Raw genomic sequence first — 21,676 nt, 5'->3', positions numbered from 1 at the left:
ATCTAATTGAAATGAGCTTCACTAGCCAACCAGCGAAACAAAGAAAGGTTTGAGTGTACAACAAAGCGCGACGGAATCTAGTCTCGCAGCCGTTCTGGTAGTGCGCGTCGCATGGCAAACATTGTTTTAGTAGCAAGGTAACGCGTCACACTATAAAAACTATTCTGAGGTTTATCACGTTTCTTCACGGACATGGTAAAACAGGCTGATTGGGTTTATGTATCGATCGGTTTATGCGAAACAAAAAGTAAGAATTTTAATTATTAAAGTGTCCTAGTCGAGAGTAAACACAAAATAAGTGTTTATTATCCTTATCGCCAAGTATACACAGGAACGTGAATTCCTAAATAAGAATTTTAAACATAGAAAAACACTATATGGAGAAAAGCTAAGGGTTTTATCTCAACAAACTTGTACTGATTATTCTTGATGTCTCAGAAAGCCTGGCTAAAAAAACACCAGGGGAAATATTTAATACAAAAGGGCATAGTAAGGCTGTTGCCAGGGAGTCTTAGTTTGTCATATAGTATGTAGTTTGCCAATAGTGTGATAGCAATTCACAAAGTTTCAATGCAATGTGAACAGGAAAAACAAGCTAACTAGATAATATTCCTTACAATATCAAAACAATATCAAAGTATCTAAACGGGTGAGTTCATATGGGATAAAAAGTGATACTATCTAAAGAGTAATACAGTGAATCTCTCAAGCGATTTCCGAAATATAATTTCAACTCTATCTACGCATGCGTATAACTATATAATTGTCAACATTTACTAACCGACCCGCGGGGCTCCATCCGTAAGAAATCACTTAAAGTGGTCTTTCAGTGGGCACAAAAACGGTGTTTGATGAAAGTTATGCTTCAAGCGTTGCCTTGGAGACGCTGACGTCATCTAGGTGCATTTGAAGTAGTCTTTCAGTGGGGACAAAAGATGTCTGACGACAGGTACGCTCCACGCGTTGCCTAGGAGACGCTGACGTTGAGTCCTACCCATGTTGTTGACGTCTGTATAGTGACTTGGGAAACCAAACAATCTGTGGATGATGGGAGAGTTGATGAGCGTGTAGAAATTAGGACCCACAGATCATGGAGACAAGAGAGTTATTACATAGCGGAAAGTGCGCGATAGACCGCGTTTCCCACGCACTTTAAAACAGGGTTTATTATAACAACAACAACAAAAACAACAACAATATTTATAAGATTAAATGCGCTCAGGCTAGCAGAGTTAGACTTGGCACACGATCCCAATAGCAAGTCTTGCGCTTCGGCCAGAGGTACAACCGAGATGCACATGTTTCTCGTGTCTGCGTGTGCTCTCCATACTTGCGTGGGACGAGGGCCTCATTCTTACACGGTTTTTGTAAGTCAAAACTGGTCTAACAATCGCTGCAGTCACCTTTCCATTTCAGTACACCACAGAATATCCTCTCGCTCCTGTCCTCCGTCATCGTTAACTGCAACGGGTAAGATGTTCTTCTTTGTCTGGGTCAGCGAGTTGGCGTTTGTCGTAATAGTTTGCACTTTGGTGAACTGTGCAAGAACCAGCGACAAAAACACAAATTAAAATATGATCAGAATTTAGCGTAGGCATTCTCGAAGCCTAAAAAATGCCCCCCCCCTCCTAAATAAGCACTTTCCCCTAATAAGCGCCTCGCTTAAGAAGAAAATATGAGATAGTGCCGCCTCCACCGAATAAAGGCCTCTTCTAAACGTGATACACTTAACAGTACTGAAAAAAGCAATGCAACCGAAATCCGACGAATAGTTTTTTCTTTAATAGACTTTGATGACAAGTATTTTAGGAGGGGAGCGAAAAAAACTGACAGAATTACAACATTCAAAGCCTGTTTATTATGGTAATGAAATTTGATATACTTTGATATACTTTCTACATAAAGAGATAAAACGAATTTAGGAAAAACTGAACCGCCTCGCTGTGGTATTTAAAAATATAAAGAGCCTGCCACTTAATGGCACACTGCTTACCCGGGCTTTACGTCCACAGTTTGGCTCGAGACATTCTTGCAGGGTGAGTCTGTCTCCAGGAAGCGGTATCGCTGGCCTATCCAAAAGTGAAACCATCTTATACATGTTCCTCCTCCTCCCCCCCCCCCCCCCCCCCCCCCCAAGAAAACATTTTACCTGTTCATTCCAGGCAAGTTTCCCCAGAAATATCTTGGCCGATGAGCTGGTGAGACTTCTTTTGCGTCAACGACCACAGGGTTGCTCTAAAAGGGAGTTGATCGGTGAAAACAAAACACGGCCAGAGGAATTCTCTGAAGAAGAACTAGAAAAACGGCCCATTGTGTGTCGTGAATTTATACCGTCCTAATTTGTATGCGAAAAATAATGTACCCCAATGTGTGTGCGAAAAATAATATCTGGACAAATAATATTGTTGCGAAAAATATAAGAAACCCCAATGTGTGGACAAATAATATAGTGTGCGGAAAAAACAAACAATGTGTGGATAAATAACATGTGTGGGAAAATGATATACGTCAATGTGTGGAAAATAATATACCCCAAGTGTATGGCATAGCTATAACGCACAATGTAATTAGATTATTCCATTAATATGCCAGTAAACGGCTTAAGCTCGAAGTCAACAATGTGAGAAGACATTGACAGAAAAATCCAATTGACAACAATAAACAATTCCAACAGAAACGTGTTCTGTTATTTTTTAGCTTACTTTTCCACATTCCCATTTCTACAGTACACTACATTATTATACAATATTACTATTAAATAATTACTATACTAAAGTAGTAGAAGTATTGAGTATTTTACTCAAATTGCCCCGGGGCCACGTATTTGGTTTTCATATTACTTTACCTGCAGAAACCGGGAGATCGTCTTCTTGTCCTCAGCGCGCATGCCCACCACATTTTCAAACAACCAGAAAAATGGCCGCGAGGGGCATGTCCGAGAAGGCTTGGCGTGCATAAGCAGGCGGAAAAACTCGAAAAACAGGCGCCCACTGCCCTCTGGGAAAATAAAGTCGTTTCATAAATTCTTAGTACCATCCTGCGCAGAGCTTTCTGTGTCGTTTGCTCGTCTGCGCAAATCAAAGGACGTGTTGGCGACGCATTTTGCATCATCATGTAACACGATGTGGAGACTATAATACACATTTGGGACCAACAATACTACGTTCATCTTTACAGGCCAAAAAGAAACAAATATAAAATAAAATAAAATAATATTTTGCCAAGAATAAATAATTAGACTACTATTTTTTTCGTGAAAAAAAAAGCAGGAAAATTATGTGAAGCAGTTTTTACCGAATATCCCTCGTCTCGCTGGGTTTGCAATAGACAGATCCTGGCAGGGACTTCCACCAATCACCAGGTCGAACGGCCCAAGTTCCCGTATCTGACAGAAAAGAGATCAATGGACTATGCAAGCACAGTAGCCCGAGTGTCAGGCCCTTTTTCAAGTACTCATAAAATCGCCTTCAGGCTACAAAGCACAGAGGCTCAAGCTTCCGTTTCTGACAGACAGGAGATCAATGGACTATGCAAACGAGAAGGGCGCAGGCTCGCGTATATGACAAACAAGAGATCAAGGGGATAGACAAGCGTCTGCACGAAAGAGCATACACAGACGAAATCAGCCAATGTTAAGGTGCGTAGTTGTAATACTGTTGACTGAAAAAGACAAAACAAAAAAAGACAACGCCCTGTACCCTTAATAATAGAAACTTACCACACACAAGTTCCTTTTATGCTTCTTTTTCGTGTCGGAATTTGAACTGTCCTTTCTCGATTTCTTTTTCTTTTCATTTGATTTTGCTTTTTTCACCACAGTGGGTGAAGGGCTTCGAGAGATTGAACTATACTTTCGTTCGGGCTCTGGCTCTTCAGAGGCAGATGAGATATCCTCATATTGCTCTTTGAGCAATGAGTATCACCAGGTACTGACTTTCCGTATACTGTGATGAGCACAAAAAGAAGGCCTCTATGTGAGGCCCCTTAATTCACCCACCTGGCTCTCGGTGAGATCCTTGATATCGCCGAGGTGGGTTATCCGGTCACCATGGTTCACTTTAGTAACCTAAAACATAGACAAAACAAATGGAAAGTATCATTGCGAATGTGCACTTCTAAGGGTTGTTACATCATATCTGCTTATTCATTATGAACCCGTGTTATCATTGCGAATATGCACCTGTATAGCTTGCTCATCTATCTCAGCAGAGTAGTACTTGTCGGACACGATTCCAAGCTCGTTTAGTGCCTGCAGACCTTAAAGTGTGATGAGCGAATAAATGGGAAGGTATTTGAGAAGCCTGCAGACCTTAAAGTGTGATGAGCGAATAAATGGGAAGGTAAATGAGACGCCTGCAGACCTTAAAGTGTGATGAGCGAATACATGGGAAGGTATATGAGAAGCCTGCAGACCTTAAAGTGTGATGAGCGAATAAAATGGGAAGGTATATGAGAAGCCTGCAGACCTTAAAGCGTGATGAGCGAATAATGGGTATACATGGTCTAATAATAATAATAATAATGCACTACCTATGATGATGCAGTCATATACATAGCTTTCTAGTATCAGGAAGGGGCAGAGCTTAAATGGTAAAGTATAGATAGATAGATAGATAGATAGATAGATAGATAGATAGATAGATAGATAGATAGATAGATAGATAGATAGATAGATAGATAGATAGATAGATAGATAGATAGATAGATAGATAGATAGATAGTTTATTGAATAAAATCCTCGCAACCCAAGGGCTGAATTATGAAATTATTTACACTAAAATTATTTACAGGGAAACTAATAGAAGTATATAAAATCTAAGTAAAACGGGAGGAATTAAGTAAAGTATGTACTTGTTGTGGTTTGAAATGCTTCTTGGTTTGAAATTGTTAAAACCAGTTTGAAAAAAATTCAAACCATGCCACATTTGTTGTGGTTTGAAATGCTTCTTGGTTTGAAATTTTTTCAAACTGGTTTTAACAATTTCAAACCAAGAAGCATTTCAAACCACAACATACTCCAAGTGGCACTACAGTCTATTGTGGAATGTGTTTCATGTAACACACCTGTGGCAATACCGTCAAATAGCGCTAGTACACGTATGGGTTTGCGGTCTTCAGGAGCAACAACGGGGTAAACAATAGGAGTATCCTATTAGACAAAGAACAACAGATCAGGAATATATCAATACTCAGGATTTGCCTATGGGACATATATTAACAACATCAAGCGAGAGTATGATACTACACCATGGCATGATACTACACCATGGCATGATACTACACCATGGCATGATACTACACCATGGCATGATACTACACCGTGGCATGATACTACACCATGGCATGATACTACACCATGGCATGATACTACACCATGGCACGATACTACACCATGGCATGAATGCAATGGGATTTCACCCATGGTAAATGCAATATCTTTAGTCAGGGGTGTAGGCAGGGGGGGGGGGGGGGGTGGCCAAGGAGGTCTGCCCCCCCTTCTAGCAGCCAAGAATAAAGTAAATGTATGAGAAATTATCTAAAACACAGGAGACAATGCCTTGAAAAGGCCTTTTGGGCCACCTCCTGTTAAAAATCCTGGATATGCGGTTGTTAGTTTAATGATTCACAGAGACTCACATATTCTTTCTCTCGGTCGCTTAGAAAGAGTTCATGCAGCTTAGACTGCCAGTCTTTACGGCGATGGATAAGTCGATCTCCTTTTCCGGAACACATGTAGCAAATCCATTTTTCACGAGACGCGATCTGAAGGAAACAAACAAGCCATTCAACTAACAACTATCTGCAGAGATTGCATTTTAGTTTTTATTAAATGACCAATTAGACAAATAAACACTGTACTTAAATCTAGAATTACAACAATCAAGATGTATGTATGTAAGGGGTGCTCTTGATTGAATTGCGGAACGATCGCCCAAAAGTACCTTGACCCCGATCCAAGTTGAGCACAAACACCCTACTCAGAGAACGATCACCTACAAGAGTTCGTCTTTTGAAGCAAGAAAGTCATGGCGAATTTTAATGTTAACTTTTTGAAAACAGTTCGTTGCATTTTAGGAATTACAAAAACAACACAAGAATCAAATTATCAATTATAATTTAATGGCAAAACACTAACTGGGGATACTGGGATAACCCACCTCACGGACAGTCCCTCTGCCAGCCAACATCTCAAGACATGGGCCACAGTACGACCTGTAATCAGCAAACCTTCGACTTACAGGATGACCACTATATAGCCAGGCCTCGAATTATTAGGGGGGGGCACAATACAGAAACATTAAGAAGACAGTGGGGGGCACAGCTACGACCCTACTATCAATTCCTTATAATTTTTGAAAATACTACTACTACTACTACCATAGTTATTGGTCGTGTTCCCACTTTCATAGCCAAAGGTCTAAGCTGACCCTCACATGGAAAGAGCATAGTATTCGTCACCATAGTGATATTGAATGTATAGTGTCTATCCATCAATCATAAGACGCAAATAATGTCCCCATGAAAGGTCACCATTAAGAGTTGGAAAGTTAGTACTACATGCTCCGTTTTCGGTCGTGAAACACCAAAATCCACTTCGCGGTTCCCATGGTAACGGATCGTCAAACTATATATCAGACATGATAGAGCTTGAGTTGCGCTATAACACCTCAAAGTATCAAGTCTATTACTATAGTTTCAAGGGAGCGGCTCAGTTGCAAAGTTAGAGTCCTGTTGATGTGCTACATACAAGTGCCAGATTAGCGTTCAAAATTACCTACAAAACTCGACACAACACTGTAACTCAGGCAAAAAGTAAGCTAACGGCACGAAACTTTCTGAAGCTCCTTCCAACAACTAAAGATGCTTCCATGTAAAACATGATGACATTTAGATGACGTCATCACGAAAAAGGGTGAATCTACTTCATATGTGAGGCTAAAGCACCGGTCGTTTTCCCACATGTTTTTTTTATCGTCTATCGGGTGCTTATGAACTTTTTTTTACAAACATTAAAAAATGTATAATTACTTCGCAAAAGTCTCTAAAAGAGCTAATAAAACAGAATTTTTCTATATTCATATGCATTTTTCTCAAAAAATATCTTTTTCAGCTTAAATTTAGATGTTGTCCTAGAGTTTGAAAAAAATGTTTCTATTGGCAATCTCTCTAATCATAGATAACGTCGCACAAGTACCTTTAACATTTATGAGAAGTTACAAAATATCTGGAGAATTGACAAAGTTATGGCCACATATTGTTTCTGCAACTATGGCGCACATTACTGAGTACTACTGACCGGTCGGCTTCCCACACAAGCAAGCCACACAAGCCAATCTAAATAGTCATTGTGCTCTTTTCCTTGCGAAAGACATTATCACATGAAGTGCAGTTACGTAAGTACCTACTGGATGCAGTCTGACTGATTTTCTTAGAAATTTAGTGGACCCGAGATCGAAATAAGTTGTATGCGCCATCTCAAACGCCGCTTATTTCTTGCCTTACAAGCCTCGATCAAATCGCTTCTTGGTTTCTTTTTCCCAAAGGTAAAATGAAATAGGGATTCCGGACAGGATGACGGGATGTATAAACTCACAAGAACAAGGGCATTGTTTTCACTCTTTTCACTAAAAACAAAAAAAAAAAAAAATGTGATTGAAGCTGTAGACTAATCAAGTCTACATCTTCAATCACGTCTTTTTTTCATGACCCCCCTCCCCCTGAAAGAGACAGAGAAAGCGAAAGAGAGAAAGCGAGATAGAGAGAGAGAGAGAGAGAGAGAGAGAGAGAGAGAGAGAGAGAGAGAGAGAGAGAGAGAGAGAGAGAGAGAGAGAGAGAGAGAGAGAGAGAGAGAGAGAGAGAGAGAGAGAGAGAGTTAGAGAGAGAATACTTATTGAGAAGACATGAAGAGATTTATTTCCTCCAATATTCCTACAAAAATCTAATTTATATATAGGTTGCAATGGCTCCTTGCATCTTTGGCCTTATATAAAGTACGTTTCATGACTTGCGATAGCTTGCTGAATATTCATCAATTTATCTGAGAACAGGTAACGATAATCATGTTTTATATTTGTTATATAAATAACTGTATTTTCACGTAATATGCTTGTTTATATAAGATGTAACTGTCGTGTTCGAGGGATGTCATTAATCTATACTGTGAACTGGTAACGATAATCAATTTTGTATTTGTTATACAACTAATCGAACTTAACATTAATGCACATGGGCGCAATACAACAGTGTTTTAGCGGGTGTTCGTACTATTCTGGAACTTGTGGCGCATGCCCTTGACCTTCTGGTACGTCCTTTCCTCTCCCTCTCTGGCGCTGATTAAAGCGGCTCTCTCGTCACTTCGAATCTGCCTGAGTATTTGGCTTCTCGTAGGAGCTTTCTTGCTTGTTATAAGCTGGTTGCATGCTGCCTGCAGGACCTTGGTATCTGCCTGAGAAAAGAGCGACCGCATCCTCCCAACCGACACAAATTTTGCTTGGTTCGCGTTTTCTGATGGAGGAATCGTATTTGTCTCATTGTCATCCTGTTCTGTCTTGTGGTCACCAGTCTCTTCTTCTTTGGCTTCCTCGGCACTATTCTCATCTTCTGGAGCCTCAACTTGATTACCTTCTGTACTGCTTGCTCCCTCCCATAGATTTGTCATTGTATCATGTGCGTTGTTTGCCGCTTTGACTTTATTAATCAGATTGTAGCTGAGATCCGCTGTACGTCTTGAGTGCCCCATTTTGCTTGCAAGATTGTTCTTTTCTGGTGAAGAAAGGCCACGTGTGTTAGTCACAACAACATGGCGGATCATACTAGAGCAAAATCCCTCGACACTCTCTGGTCTAAGAGTGCCTGCTCTGATGGCGAACTGCTTGAGGGCGTGGTGAACGTGGCTGTTCGTATATGGTGTTCCAGTTTGGTTAAGGAAGAGCGCGTCTTCATTCGTCTTTGCATTTGCTGCCATCAGTGGTCTAAAATACTCGATGTATTTTAGGATCATATGATGCAGCGAGGAGGAAAACTGGATGAGTATGCCACCAAGAGTCTTTGTTGTTTTCTGGTTGGCTATATGGATGGTCCATTTGCCTTCCTTCATAATTCCTTTCTTGAACGTAGAAAGTTTTATCTCTGCCACAGGTCCGGCCCTATTTGTGTTTTCATTATTGATGAGGTATATAAGATAATTCCTTGCTGCTTGGGCGTCACAGAGGTCTAGCTTGTACTTCTTAGGGCTCGTCAACATTTTCGTCATTTTCTGTGCGTGCTCTGACTCTAGAAGGGACTTGGCTTCTTCTAGAGTAGGTAGGTTTTTCTCTGCCACCCACTCACGCTCTGCGCGCTCTTCAGCTATTCTCTTCCCCCAACTCTCTCTCCAGCTTGGCTGTACATCCCTCAGTTTCTTCAGTGCTTTTCGTTTGTCGGCGGACAGTGACGTGTAAAGTAGAGGGATGATGTACTTGAGAAAGCGCTCGAGGCTCGTAGAGTACGTTGACAGCGTTTTGCATGTCAAGCCAAGGGACTTGTCGGTCTTCCTGAGTTCGATGTTGGCTTTGAAAAAACGCTTATAGACGATGTCTTTGTCCAGAAAGACAGATAGATCCTTAGGACTAGGATGGATAGACTTGGCTATCTTGTCAACTTGGCTGCACATTTGAGCGATCCTAACATCAGTCTTCTCCGTTCCATCTGGGGTGGCAAGATGGTTATTCCAACCTCGCATAAAGACTTCGTAGCTATTTCTCGGCTTGGAATCAGGACCGAAAGGACCTCTACCGCTTACACCTTCAAAAGGGACTTCAAAGCAAGCCATATCTTGGTTCTCTCCCTCTTTTTCAGTTTCATGGGGCTCTTCTACTGTCTCGATGCTTTGGCTTCTGTTTCTAGCACAAAGGACGTTTTCCTCGTTACTGAGATCATCGCAGTCATCATCATCATCACTATTGTCGGCATAGGGGATCTGGCTCTCGCTGTCGTCATCCGAGTCGCTTTCGTCATCCGAGACACTTGTCTTCATCTTCTTTTTCTTGTGTTGGACTAGACCAACACTTTTTGCAACATCAGATGTACGCAACAATGCTGGTCGTTTCTTGGTAGTTTGTGTATGAGACGTTTCATCTTCACTGCTGTCTTCTTGGTCTTGCTTCAGTTGCTTTTTAGAAAGTACGACACTTTTGCCTCTCAATTTAGCCATGACGTGACTCTTTGGCTCAATGTTGTGGCTTTTTTCTAGGTGCCTCTCAAGTTTAACACCTACCCAGTCACAGTTCTTCTTCGGACATAAGTGCTTTACATGTCGGTCTGTACAGGACTGTTTCTCGTACAGCCATTGGCGATACCTAAAAGAAACAAGAACGAATAGTTTTAAAACTTTTAGAATTTGCATTTGCAACGAGTAATTTTCTAGCATGATCTAGTCTGCTTGCAGCTAGTAATTAACATGTTTTTGTATAAAGTCTATGTATGCGGTATCAATTTCATACAGCGAATTAAAGACTAAAAAGGGCGAAATTTGAAATTACATGTTTTTTTTTAACTCTTTACGGACTCCTGTCTCCCCTTCTAGCAATTATAAGGAATGATTTCGATGATTTCGACTTAAAAATACCTTTTTTCTGACCATTTATGACCAGGCTTGTTGCTTGCGAGATGGGCTTTCAAGTGAGCCCTGTGCTCACCACATACGGGACAAGCACCTGTGGAAACAAGAGGCCTTGCTTTTTTCGCTGCTACTGCTTGCTTCGCTGCCGATCCTACTGGGGGTGCATTAGTAGCCAGGTGGTCCTTTGGCTTATCGCTTCCTGTTGTGGACGTATGGGGCTCGTTGTTATCCTGCTTGTTTTCGGCTGGTACATCCTCATGCACGTGACCTGCTGCAACCGCGCCGCTAACGTCTTGCTTTGTTAGAGTTAAAAGTCTCTCTGCAAACTCCCTGACACTTTTTTTCATATCAAGTCTATTCATGTCTCCTGTAAGGTAAAAGACACAGACGGACAATATGAGAAATAATTTCTTGCTTGTGCATCTACAATAACATGGCATTTTTTTTTAAGAATTGCCGATGGTTAGAAGTTAGAATCAGAGTTTTTATAAAGCCCTATTCAGAGTCACACCTCTATCCTCAAACTTAACGACCTAAGTTAAAATCACTTAACCATACCCAACAGTTGAAAACTGGAATATGAATATATAGTGATATTTCGTACTGTTCTGTCCCGGCTTCACCGAATATTATCAAATGGCGAGTGTTCGAGCGAACACCGAGGTTTACACCATAGAGAACAAATCTCAAAGGAAGCCGATGTCTTGCCCTGATGCAGGACATTTGCCTGATATCAGGCCAACTTTGTTTGTTTTAACGTTTTATCGCGCAAAGAACGTCACTCACATAAAGCTACTTGATGCGCTCAGGTTTTATCATTCTCCATGTCACAAACATGTGCACATATAATCGTTTTAGGATGAGGCATCCTATCGAATCCTTTTCCCAGCTAAGATCCCCTTCGTTTTGTTAAATCGTAAATGCAACGGGATTTGACATTTGATGTTCGCTTGTGAACTTGTCTTTGCTAAATGCAACACTATATTGCGACCACAGTTTGACACGATTCGGTTTTGACCGTAGATATCGCAGGACAAACTTGCCGTCAAGACATGTTTCTACTGATAGTGTTAGATGGTTCGTTAGTTACCTAGTTAGAGATCATTTCAAACTGAAAATAATGTTAATGTACAACAATACTTACCAATTGGAACATTTGCTACATGTTTCCCAAGTCGGGAGAAATGCAGAGACCTAAGAGATGAAATGATAAATGCTGCTCGATCATGAACTGCAGGATCATTCACAGCTACCATTTGTTGAAGCATAAACTCGTTTATATACTTCGCACAAAGAATAGCCCATTCAGAATCAGGCATATCAGTGTATGTGTCCTGGATAGCCACAGGATTCCGGATGAAAAGTTCGTTTTCCTCGAGAACTTGATCCATGGTAGAAGTACCGTATGCAAAGAAATATTTGATATTTTATCCGTGCTAAGCTCGCGCGCGGTCATCCGGGAAACTACCGAGCATTCGGCGGGAAAAATTGCGGCACAGGAAGCTCACCTCTACGGTTTGAATAAAGTTAGTTAGAGTTGTTTCTAGAGTTGTTCTTAGTGCGTGTGTGCGTTTGTATCTCTTGTCTATTTTTTCGGCGCCTGTTGCTTTCTGGTGCTCCCTTATTGGTTTAGCGGTCTAACGGCCGTCTCGACTGCGAAAAAACTAAAAGGTAAAATCAAAAAATTTTCCCGGCTTATTCTTTCAACAAATCTAATTATCTGATAGTGTTGAAGTTTACTCGCTATCTATCGATGTCTGTTGATTTTTCAATTTGGAGGTAGCCTGTTCTGAAGTGGATGTATCATGCACCCGATTAAAAATACACCGGGGCCATGAACCGGGGGTTGTAACAGCGTCACAGGCCCCGGTAGCCGGGAAAGTAAAGAGCATTTAACACCAAATGAATGTTACTTTCCCCGCTATTTCCCGGGGGTCGGGGTGCCGTGGTTTCAATTGACTGGTGCATCATTCAAACGGTGGATGTGAGCTCCCTGTAATTGCGATGAGCCCTCGGCGTGTTATGTATAGAGATTTTTCAGAAATGCGACTGTTGACGTCCGTGATGACCCGTGTAAAATAAAACATGCTTTTAAGGTTTTTGGGAAAATAACACCCAACAGCGAAGCTCCATTTTTTAGCAAAGAATTAAAAAAAAGCGAAAAAAATGGGAAGGGCGTAGGCGGCGAGCATAGAATGTGAGGGTAGGGGAAACGGATGCAACAAGATTTTTAGGAGAATGTAGGGACGTGCATGGTGTTCCGATTTCCTATTATCCGGCACTACCACCGTCCTACCCCCTCCCCCTTCCACCTCAGGCGTCCCAACAAAGAAGGTGATTCAATAATTTCAGTTTTAATATTATTTAAGAAATAGGAAAGTGTGATAAAGAGAGATAATCAGCGTTGGGAGAGGGTTTTTTGTTGGTTTGGGTGTGCATGTGTGTGCATGTAGAAGAGATTACGTGATAAAAAGATGGGGGAGATTAAACTTCCGTATTAAAAAACAAGTACTGTCGCGCTGACATGTGTTTCTGCGTTCACTGGGACAAAGTCACACGTTTGTGCGGTAGTCATCTTGTACCACCAGTCATCTTCCCAGAACAACCGGTCATCTTCCCACAACGACCGGTCATCTTCCCACACGACCGGTCATCTTCCCACACGACCGGTCATCTTCCCACACGACCGGTCATCTTCCCACACGACCGGTCATCTTCCCACATAACTATGCCTACTACTACTACTACTACTACTACTACTACTACCCTGCACTATCATATATCAAACACTGTGGCAGTAGCAACCCTGAGCCATCCTGAAGAAAGACCCTAACCCTTGTTGTCAGCTAAGACCTTTGGCCTTCACACATCCACTTCACATCACCCCCAACAGACCCACTCATAGCCAGTCACTACACCCATGTTTCAGATTGAAACATCAATTAAGCAGACCTGAAACAGCCCTCGTTGTCACACATGAAGACTTCTTGGCCATCACCACATATAGTGCAGTACATCTATTAAAACAAAAGTTGATGATAAAATAATACCAGCACGAAGTGAGGGAGTCCTACAACTGCCTACTGTCAAACAAGATACAAGGAGACATGGCACAGTATGCAACTAGACACAGGCCTGTACGCTGGGGGATGAGCCACAATTTTTGAGTGTCATATGCCATATGGCTTATGTGTCATATGCAGGCTTATCCTGGCTTGATTACCAGCCGTTTCTATGAGCCCGCAGTACATGCCCCTGCCAAAGGCTGGTTGCTATGACTTTTCCACCAAGATTTTTAGATGAGCTGATAAAAAAAATGGTATAACTAGAAAGACTACAGGTAAGCTGTAGAATACCTAGATGGTCTGCGTAGGCGTGGTATAGACAAGGTATGAATCAACACAAGGTTGAAAAGGTATGTTAAATGACTTTGTGAAACAGAGTGGTTGCGCTGACGTTTCAAGCGTTAGCCGTTCATCGTAGCTCTGGTAAAGAGCTAACGCTTTGAAACGTCAGCGCAACCACTCTGTTTCACAAAGGATCCCTAAACCTACAAACAGCCTTGCAGCAGGAGGAATAGTATAGAAACCTGTCCTTGAGACACTTGAATAATATAGCACTTCTGAGACCGATACACTTGATTCACAAAGTTCCTGGCCACAAACACAATAACAATCTTGCGATATTTCTTTAACAGGTGTAACATTTTGGATTAAACACTTGAACTTTGCAAAGGTAATTGTTTACATTATCACAGTGCAGGGCCCCTTGTGTCAAAAAGAGTGTCAATTTACAAAAGTTGTGCTGTGTGCCAGTTAAGTCATGGGCTAGTGATCGCAAGCATCCACCCAGCTGTTAGGGGAACAGAGGATCGTAAGCCATCAACTAAAAATAGAGCCTTTATTATATATAAAAAAAAATCTTAGTGGCAAGGCGGCCTTTTTTAATAACTGCATATATATAGACTTTTAGTGGGCTTCAAAATGCACCCACACCCGAAAACCAGCCCACAGGGTTACTCCACCATTTTGCTCAGTATCTGAGAAACAAGACGAGATACAACAAGACGAAACAAGATACAACACGACAAGAAACAATGGCTACTCCACCACTTGCCTGGTAGCCATCCTCGTCAAATAAGTAAGTGCACTCCAGAAACGATTGCTGATAGAGAAAAAAAGAACCATCTTAGTTGGAGTTATTTTATCCTCACTTGTAGCATGGCTATTATCTAGAAAGCTTTCTTGCATTCATTTGTATTCTGCAATTTTGTTACTAGGCATTTAGAGTGCTGGATTAGCCCTAGAAACCTTATAATACGCCAGGGGATAGAAAACATGTGAAAAGGCCTTAAGCATACAAATAGCACTTGGGCGAATTGTAAACCCTAAGATGGATAGGATGAGCATATGTGATTTTCTTGACAGTGAGTCCTCTGCGGGTTTGTTGGTTTCATGAAGTTTCTTTATAATTTAACCTCCCCGTCACCTTGTAATATAAGGCCGATCTAGCTACACAAATAGTGGACATAAACTGTTCAATGCATTTTCTGTAATTCATTTTATTTTGTGTGCCCCCTCTACCAAACAAATTGGTTAGGACCAGAGCAGTTAGGATGCGGGGGCTAGTGACAGTGTGTGTACAAACCTTACACTCCTTGCAGAGACCACCTTCAAACAAGGGATGCTGAGCATAAACCTTGCAGTCACCACAAGCCAGACAAATATCTAACATAAAAACATACATACTGTACCAACAATTGACCCAAATAATTCTTAATATAATTGTCTTGAATATTATATTCTAAAGTTTCAGATTTTAACTTTAAAACAATTGCTGATATTCTGAGTTAGTTGGGCCATGCAACGCTCACCTTCAATTCCCTTTTTTCCATCTACAACCTCATCAAACAGTGCTGAAAAAAATCTGGAGTTAACTCAATGCCTTTGATATAAACTTCTTAGAGATAAATGTTAGGAAATAAAATTTGTTAGCTTTAGATAAGTCACAAGAGGCAGTGAAGGGCATGGGGATGCCTGGGACGCACCACACACCAACTAATGAAATACTTAGACAAACCAGACACATAAGTTTAAAAACCATGCAAGTACCTTTGATGTCTTGCACAAGATTGGGTTCCTTGACTGGTTTACCAAACCGGCCCTTGGTACTTTCAGATCCATTTACTGTCTGATCAGCTTCTTCTTCATCACTATCGGATGATACAGGAGGCAGGAAGATTGTCTCTTCTGGGGTATAACAAACAAGCATATAAGTAGGAAGGGTCTATGTCAATGTACAGCTTTTAAACTACCTTTAACGAGAGGAAAGGGAGAGGATTGCGAAAGTGAGAAAGTCCTTTGTTTTCTCTTACAGCTTGGAGCCTGGCTTGAGAAATGGATTTAAGATAGTGGATTTGCAATTTACTGTTAGATACTCCTAATATTTGGATACAAAGTCAACAAATGTCATATTTGTTGTCTTAGCCAATGAAGCAAAAAAAAAAAACCTACCTAGAGTTGGGGCAAATCCACTGGCTCCCTGTGGTTGGAATCCCGTTAGAGCCCAGTTCACCATAGCATCACATTTCTCCTCTTCACTCAGAGGTTCATCTGGCTCTGCGGGTGTTTCAGTATCCTTTGACAGTAATTTCTTTTTTCTCCTTTGTTTCTTAGAGACTTTAGGGCTTAACTTTAAGTGAAGGTCAGCACGAGTGAATGATTGGTTGGACCTACTGGCTGCCAACTGTAGAGAATAAGAGGAAACTCATTGACATGAGAACGATGCTTTAGAAAGGTCTTTAAAGAAGAGGAAACTCACTGACATGAGAACGATGCTTTAGAAGGGTCTTTATAGTGTTAGTCTGCCTAGTCTGCCACTGTAGACTTTTGCATTCAGGCTATTTACTAAGGTTCACACTGAACAAAGTGGAATGTGAATGACTAAGTTACTCTATTATTAGGCAAGCCCCTAGCACATGACCATGTTTGAAAGAGAAATAGGAAAACATGATGAATGACAGCCCCACTCTGTCTCCTAATACACCCCTTACTACATATTTTACAATACCTCCAAGGCATCAAGAACAGCTTTCTTGTACAATCCTTTCATCTTTGTCACAAGGAAGTTGCTCTTGAACTCTGCAAATGGCAGCACTGTGTCTTGAGGGACCTAAGATCCACAATGCGATATCCAAATTAATCAAAGTATCAGTATATTTTCTTAGAAGTGTTGGGGGTTAAAGGGATTTTTCTGCTCCACATGTTATATATAGGAAATAATTCCAGAATATAAGTCATTTTGGGTTTCTGGACCATGAGGTATCTGTAACCTAAAAATTAGGATACATATTCAAATAACTCCAAACTTTTATTTTGACTTGAATCCTGCTGCTTTAGCTTCAGCCCCTGACACAGAGACACACACATTTGTTTTGTTTAAATTTCATAACTTAGCTGACAATATAACAAAGCTGTAGCAGGCAAGGCAAGATTGGAGGGCACAATAAAGAAACATTGAGAACATATTGGGGGGGGGGGGGAGGGGGGCACAGTCCTGCCCCTAGTGGCCATTTCCTTTTAATTATTTTAAATATGAAGAGAGGGCACGCCCCCAGTGCCCCACCCCCTGCTCTGGCCCTGTATCATCATCATAAATAATACCATAAGTTACCTGAGAGAATTTGTTGTCACCAAACCACTTGACCCAGTGGTTGCCTGGACCTGGTGGAGGTCGTCCAGCCTCCATATAGGTAACAACTCTTCCTGGCCACCAGTCGTAGCCTTTGAGTTTGGACCATACAAGCACACCAGGAAAGACGGTTCCCTCTCCAACCTAAAATCATACAAAATTTGATTTTATGGTATGAGCCAGTATAACAATATAATGAATATAAACATTTTTTTGGAAGGATAGGGTAGGGGGAGACTCTATTATTTCATGTTTTTAATAAGGGGGTAGGGAACATTTTCGTCCATATTTCGTCCAACATTCTGACAGTAAACTACAAATAATAATGGCAACAGGTATTTTTTTTTTAAATTGCAGAGGAGAAAAAGTCAGGGTGGGATCAAGAGCAGTAAACCCTCCTTAGTGGAATGGTTAGCTTGAAATATGGTATCCTTAGCTCCTATAATAAATAGATCGCTAGTTTCATCTAGAATTTCTTTCTATTCGAATACAGTTTACACCAAAAAAAATATTTCGTGATGAATTTGTCAACCATTAAATGTGTTCAGTATTTACCATCTCAGTACACATGAGCACCTAGGGTGGGGTTCTATTCCCCCTCTGGACACATGAGCACCTAGGGTGGGGTTCTATTCCCCCTCTGGACACATGCCTGAACCATATAGATTCGATCATTAGCAATTCCTAATTTAATTAGGTTTGTCAAATTTTAAATAAATCACCACCCAAATCCTACTTGCTTCTGCCATCAATATTCTACATTATTATTTTACTTGTGAAATCACAGCCATACCTCTTTGTCAACACTAACTGCCGACCCTTTGTGTTTCCTCTTTGCAACAACAACAACAACAATATAACTTTATTTATACCACACACAGAAATTACAGTAAGAAAATAAATAATAATTACAGATTTTGGGTATTGGCTGCCTAGAAGTAACTAAAAAGCTAATCTGGCTAGGCAGCACAAAATAGTTCAATTAAATGGAGCGTATAGCAAGGACGTACAAGGCACGAATACAAAATACATGAAAGCAGCAGCAAAATAAAATGCAATAAAACAAAAAAACTAGATAGAAGCTAATAATTTTCAAGGATTGAGGTCTTTATTGCAGCCTTGAAGCTAGGCAAACGCATGGTTTTGGTAGGTTCTTTGATGTTATTCCAAATTGAGGCACCTTTAAAACGAATATTAAACTTTCCATAATTAGTTCGAGGTAAAGGGAGGCAGTACGATGATTTAGAAGCCAGTCTTGTATTATATTTGTGCCTTGAAGCAACCGTAGTAAAAAAAGAATCAAAAGGAGTTGGAAGTAGATTCAAATGAAATTTGTACATAAATATTGTGTTTAAGTAATAGATTAGATCAGGAGATTTCAAGATATTTAGTTTTCTAAAGATAGGAGAAGTATGTTCAATGTAAGATGAGAAAGTTATGATTCTAACAGCTTTCTTCTGTAAAATAAAAAGAGGCTTGATTGTTGATTCATATGTGTTGCCCCAAATAATAGCACCATAAGTAAGAAATGGATAAATTAGAGAATAATATAGCTGAGTGAGAATTGTTGGTGATACATAGTAACGCAGCTTTGCTATTATTCCGACCCCTCTGGAGATTTTCTTACTTAACTGGTTAATGTGCTCCTTCCAGTTAAGAAAGGAGTCAATAACTACACCAAGATATTTGATATTATTTTTTTGTTTAATGGTATTATTATTGATTGATAAAGAAATAGAACTAGCCAGCCTCTTTTGTGCTGGTCGAAAAATGACAAAATTAGTTTTACTGATGTTCAAAGCCAATTTATTTGCACAAAGCCAACGATTTATATTATACAGATCTGTGTTTACTTTGGTCTCTAAGGATGTCAATGAAGAATCGGCACAAAATAAATTGGCATCATCAGCAAATAAATGAAAGTCAAATAAGTTGGAGCAGTTATTAAAATCATTAATGTACAGAAGAAAGAGAAGGGGACCAAGTACTGAACCTTGAGGCACTCCACATGTTATTGGTAGTGGTGCAGATGACACATTACCAATAGAAACAAACTGTTGCCTGTTTGATAAGTAGGAAACAAACCATTCATAAGCTATGCCACGGATGCCGTATGAATAAAGTTTTGCTAATAATATTTTATGATCAACAGTATCAAAAGCTTTGCTAAAATCAAGAAATATGCCACAAGAGTATTGACCACCCTCAATTGATCTTTGGATTTTATCGGTAATAAGCAGAAGAGCATGTTCTGTAGAATGATTGGCTCGAAAGCCAAATTGATTTTTGTACAAAATATCGTATTTGTCTAGAAATTTTATGACTCTGTTATACATTAACCTTTCAAGTAACTGATTAAAAATAGATAATAATGATATTGGTCTAAAATTAGAAGTGTCAAAATGAGAGCCTGATTTGTAAATAGGTATGACACGTGCAATTTTGAAGGCATCAGGTACAATGCCAGAAGAAAAGGACAGATTGTATAATATCTCCAGAGGCCTTGAAATAATAGAGCTTAGTATTTTAAGAACTGTAATTGGAAGGCTAGAAGAACCACAAGCTTTACCTGATTTAATTCCTAAGATTATACTTCTAATTTCCTCTGTAGATGTGGGAGCTAGAAGAAAGCTGTTAGAATTAGCTGTTGGAAGAAATTCTGAAAATAAAGTGTTTACTTTTGGAATATTGTTGCTGATATTTCTGCCAACATTAGCAAAGAAGTAATTGAACTCATTTGCTATCTCATTTACATTGGTAAAAACCTTATTAGAAGATACAATTTTTGAAGGTGTGAAATGAGCCTTAGGCTTTAGCACGACAATTTCTTTTATCCCTTTCCAGATATTTTTTATGTTAGATTTGTTAAAATTAAAGTACTTTTCATAGTATTTTCTCTTACTTATTGCAATTAAATGGTTCAATTTATTTCTATAGATTTTGTATTTTTCAAAATGATATTGATTTCTAGATTTAATAAACTTCCTATAGAGCCTGTTCTTATAATTAATCGAAGTTCTGATGCCCTTGGATATCCAAGGTTTTGCTTTGAATTTAATTTGCCATCTGATCCACATTTTTACTCTTTTTGGGAGTGTGCGAGTTGTTTTTGTCCAGTTCTCTTTGCTCTTTTCCCTTTTCTGGAGTCTGATTATCTTGTGTGTCAAACCCTGAATCGCTATCAGTGCAAACCGTAGGTTCAGCAGTAACATCAGATGCTTTGCTCTTCTTGCCCACAAGGTTTTGCTTTGATATCTTGCGCTTCTTTTTTCTTTTGACATAATCAATGGATCCAAAATTTAACCTTCGTTTGGCTTTTAATGGCTTCTTATCATGTTCCTGAAAATTAAATATTTAGCAGATTCAATTTAATAAAGGCTCAGTCGTATTGAGTAAATTATATTTTTTTCGTCAAGGCAATTCATCCTAGGTAAAATGATCCCAGGAGATAACTAATGCATTATGGGATTGAGCTGTCAATCTAAACCATCTCGCGTAGCAATACCAAAACACGTGTACAATCCCAGAATCTCACTAAAACACAACTGTAAAGGAAGAAAAAGACTTCAAATCTCAAAAGACCTAGAAGCAATGTAACCCCTTATAAACGTCTTAACAATGCGCAAAATGTCATCTGTTCTAATGTTCATATGTTTTACTTATATTCACACCGTGTGAAATGTCACAGATGGCTGCATTTCAAAACATTCTTCAGAAATGCACATTTCTGCACTTCTCAGCTATAGAAACAAGGCCTTATTGCTCGTTTTAAGTTGCAAATCGATGCTACGCTACTCTACGATAAGTCTTACGTTTGCATTCTCGAGGAACGGTGTATCTTGGCAGAGCGGTGGACTAGCGTGTGTGACCTCCGCCATGGTTGCCGACAGAGAGATCTAGAGATATGATTGCCGCTCGCTTGCATCTGGGGATCAGGGCAGCGCACGGGGTGGCCGGACTGGCTGTCGCTGGGGTGTCTGAGGCAAAGTTGCCCCGCAAATATGAGGCACCGAAAACATGCACACTTTTCTTATTCATCATTGAGATATAATATTTCGAAAGGTAAACGAATTAGCAATAGTGTTAGTATTGGGTTTTGAAAAATCAATTTTGAAAAGGGAAAAAAAAAAGGTTTTTTGCGAGTTTTCATCGTGGGAAAAATATCAAATTTGTCAGGGTAGGTTAGTGCCTTCTCATTCTATAAGTACTATAGTATGCTAAATATTTATCGTCAAACAAAACTCTCTTAGAAAAAATAAACTGGTTATTTCTTTATAAGCGGATCCTTTAACGGTTTTGCTCATTTACCTAATGTTAACGAAAAAAAAAACAGAAGAAAATGGCCGGGCCGAATGGATGGGAAAACGGCGCGTTTTCCAAGTTTTT

At 40.0% G+C, this 21,676-nt stretch overlaps 2 protein-coding genes across 2 annotated transcripts; both read right to left on the bottom strand.

Moving 5' to 3' along the window:
- Positions 1-241: 241 nt before the first annotated feature.
- On the bottom strand, positions 242-21,257 carry LOC5505382 (DNA (cytosine-5)-methyltransferase 3A). Its single transcript, XM_048729630.1, has 22 exons — positions 21,103-21,257; positions 20,350-20,629; positions 18,084-18,124; positions 17,273-17,434; positions 16,670-16,771; positions 16,114-16,345; positions 15,712-15,849; positions 15,474-15,515; positions 15,248-15,327; positions 14,717-14,764; positions 13,553-13,617; positions 6,159-6,213; positions 5,638-5,763; positions 5,065-5,149; positions 4,181-4,257; positions 3,998-4,066; positions 3,295-3,385; positions 2,846-2,997; positions 2,150-2,235; positions 1,994-2,069; positions 1,404-1,537; positions 242-1,038 (listed from the first exon to the last, which is right to left on the bottom strand). Exons 1-22 carry the CDS (start codon positions 21,166-21,168, stop codon positions 897-899), a joined length of 2,349 nt encoding a protein of 782 aa, XP_048585587.1. The 5' UTR covers positions 21,169-21,257; the 3' UTR covers positions 242-896.
- LOC116613159 lies at positions 7,892-13,542 on the bottom strand. Its single transcript, XM_048729629.1, has 2 exons — positions 10,607-13,542; positions 7,892-10,337 (listed from the first exon to the last, which is right to left on the bottom strand). Exons 1-2 carry the CDS (start codon positions 11,038-11,040, stop codon positions 8,249-8,251), a joined length of 2,523 nt encoding a protein of 840 aa, XP_048585586.1. The 5' UTR covers positions 11,041-13,542; the 3' UTR covers positions 7,892-8,248.
- Positions 21,258-21,676: the final 419 nt, after the last annotated feature.

The sequence above is a fragment of the Nematostella vectensis genome, chromosome 6 (assembly GCF_932526225.1).
Source record: "Nematostella vectensis chromosome 6, jaNemVect1.1, whole genome shotgun sequence".
NCBI classification, from domain to species: domain Eukaryota; kingdom Metazoa; phylum Cnidaria; class Anthozoa; order Actiniaria; family Edwardsiidae; genus Nematostella; species Nematostella vectensis.
The sequence above is the reverse complement of the archived record's forward strand: the minus strand, read 5'-3'. Positions and strand labels throughout refer to the sequence as shown.

What these genes read in the sequence shown, in the direction of transcription:
- LOC116613159 (XM_048729629.1), bottom strand. Translation starts at nt 11,040, where the DNA reads ATGCCATGTTATTGTAGATGCACAAGCAAGAAATTATTTCTCATATTG. An exon ending in CATAAATGGTCAGAAAAAAG is followed by an intron (nt 10,338 to 10,606) that starts GTATTTTTAAGT and finishes TGTTTCTTTTAG; the next exon opens with GTATCGCCAATGGCTGTACG.
- LOC5505382 (XM_048729630.1), bottom strand. Translation starts at nt 21,168, where the DNA reads ATGGCGGAGGTCACACACGCTAGTCCACCGCTCTGCCAAGATACACCG. An exon ending in GTGACAACAAATTCTCTCAG is followed by an intron (nt 16,772 to 17,272) that starts GTAACTTATGGT and finishes TGTGGATCTTAG; the next exon opens with GTCCCTCAAGACACAGTGCT. An exon ending in CTGTTCTTGATGCCTTGGAG is followed by an intron (nt 16,346 to 16,669) that starts GTATTGTAAAAT and finishes TATTCTCTACAG; the next exon opens with TTGGCAGCCAGTAGGTCCAA.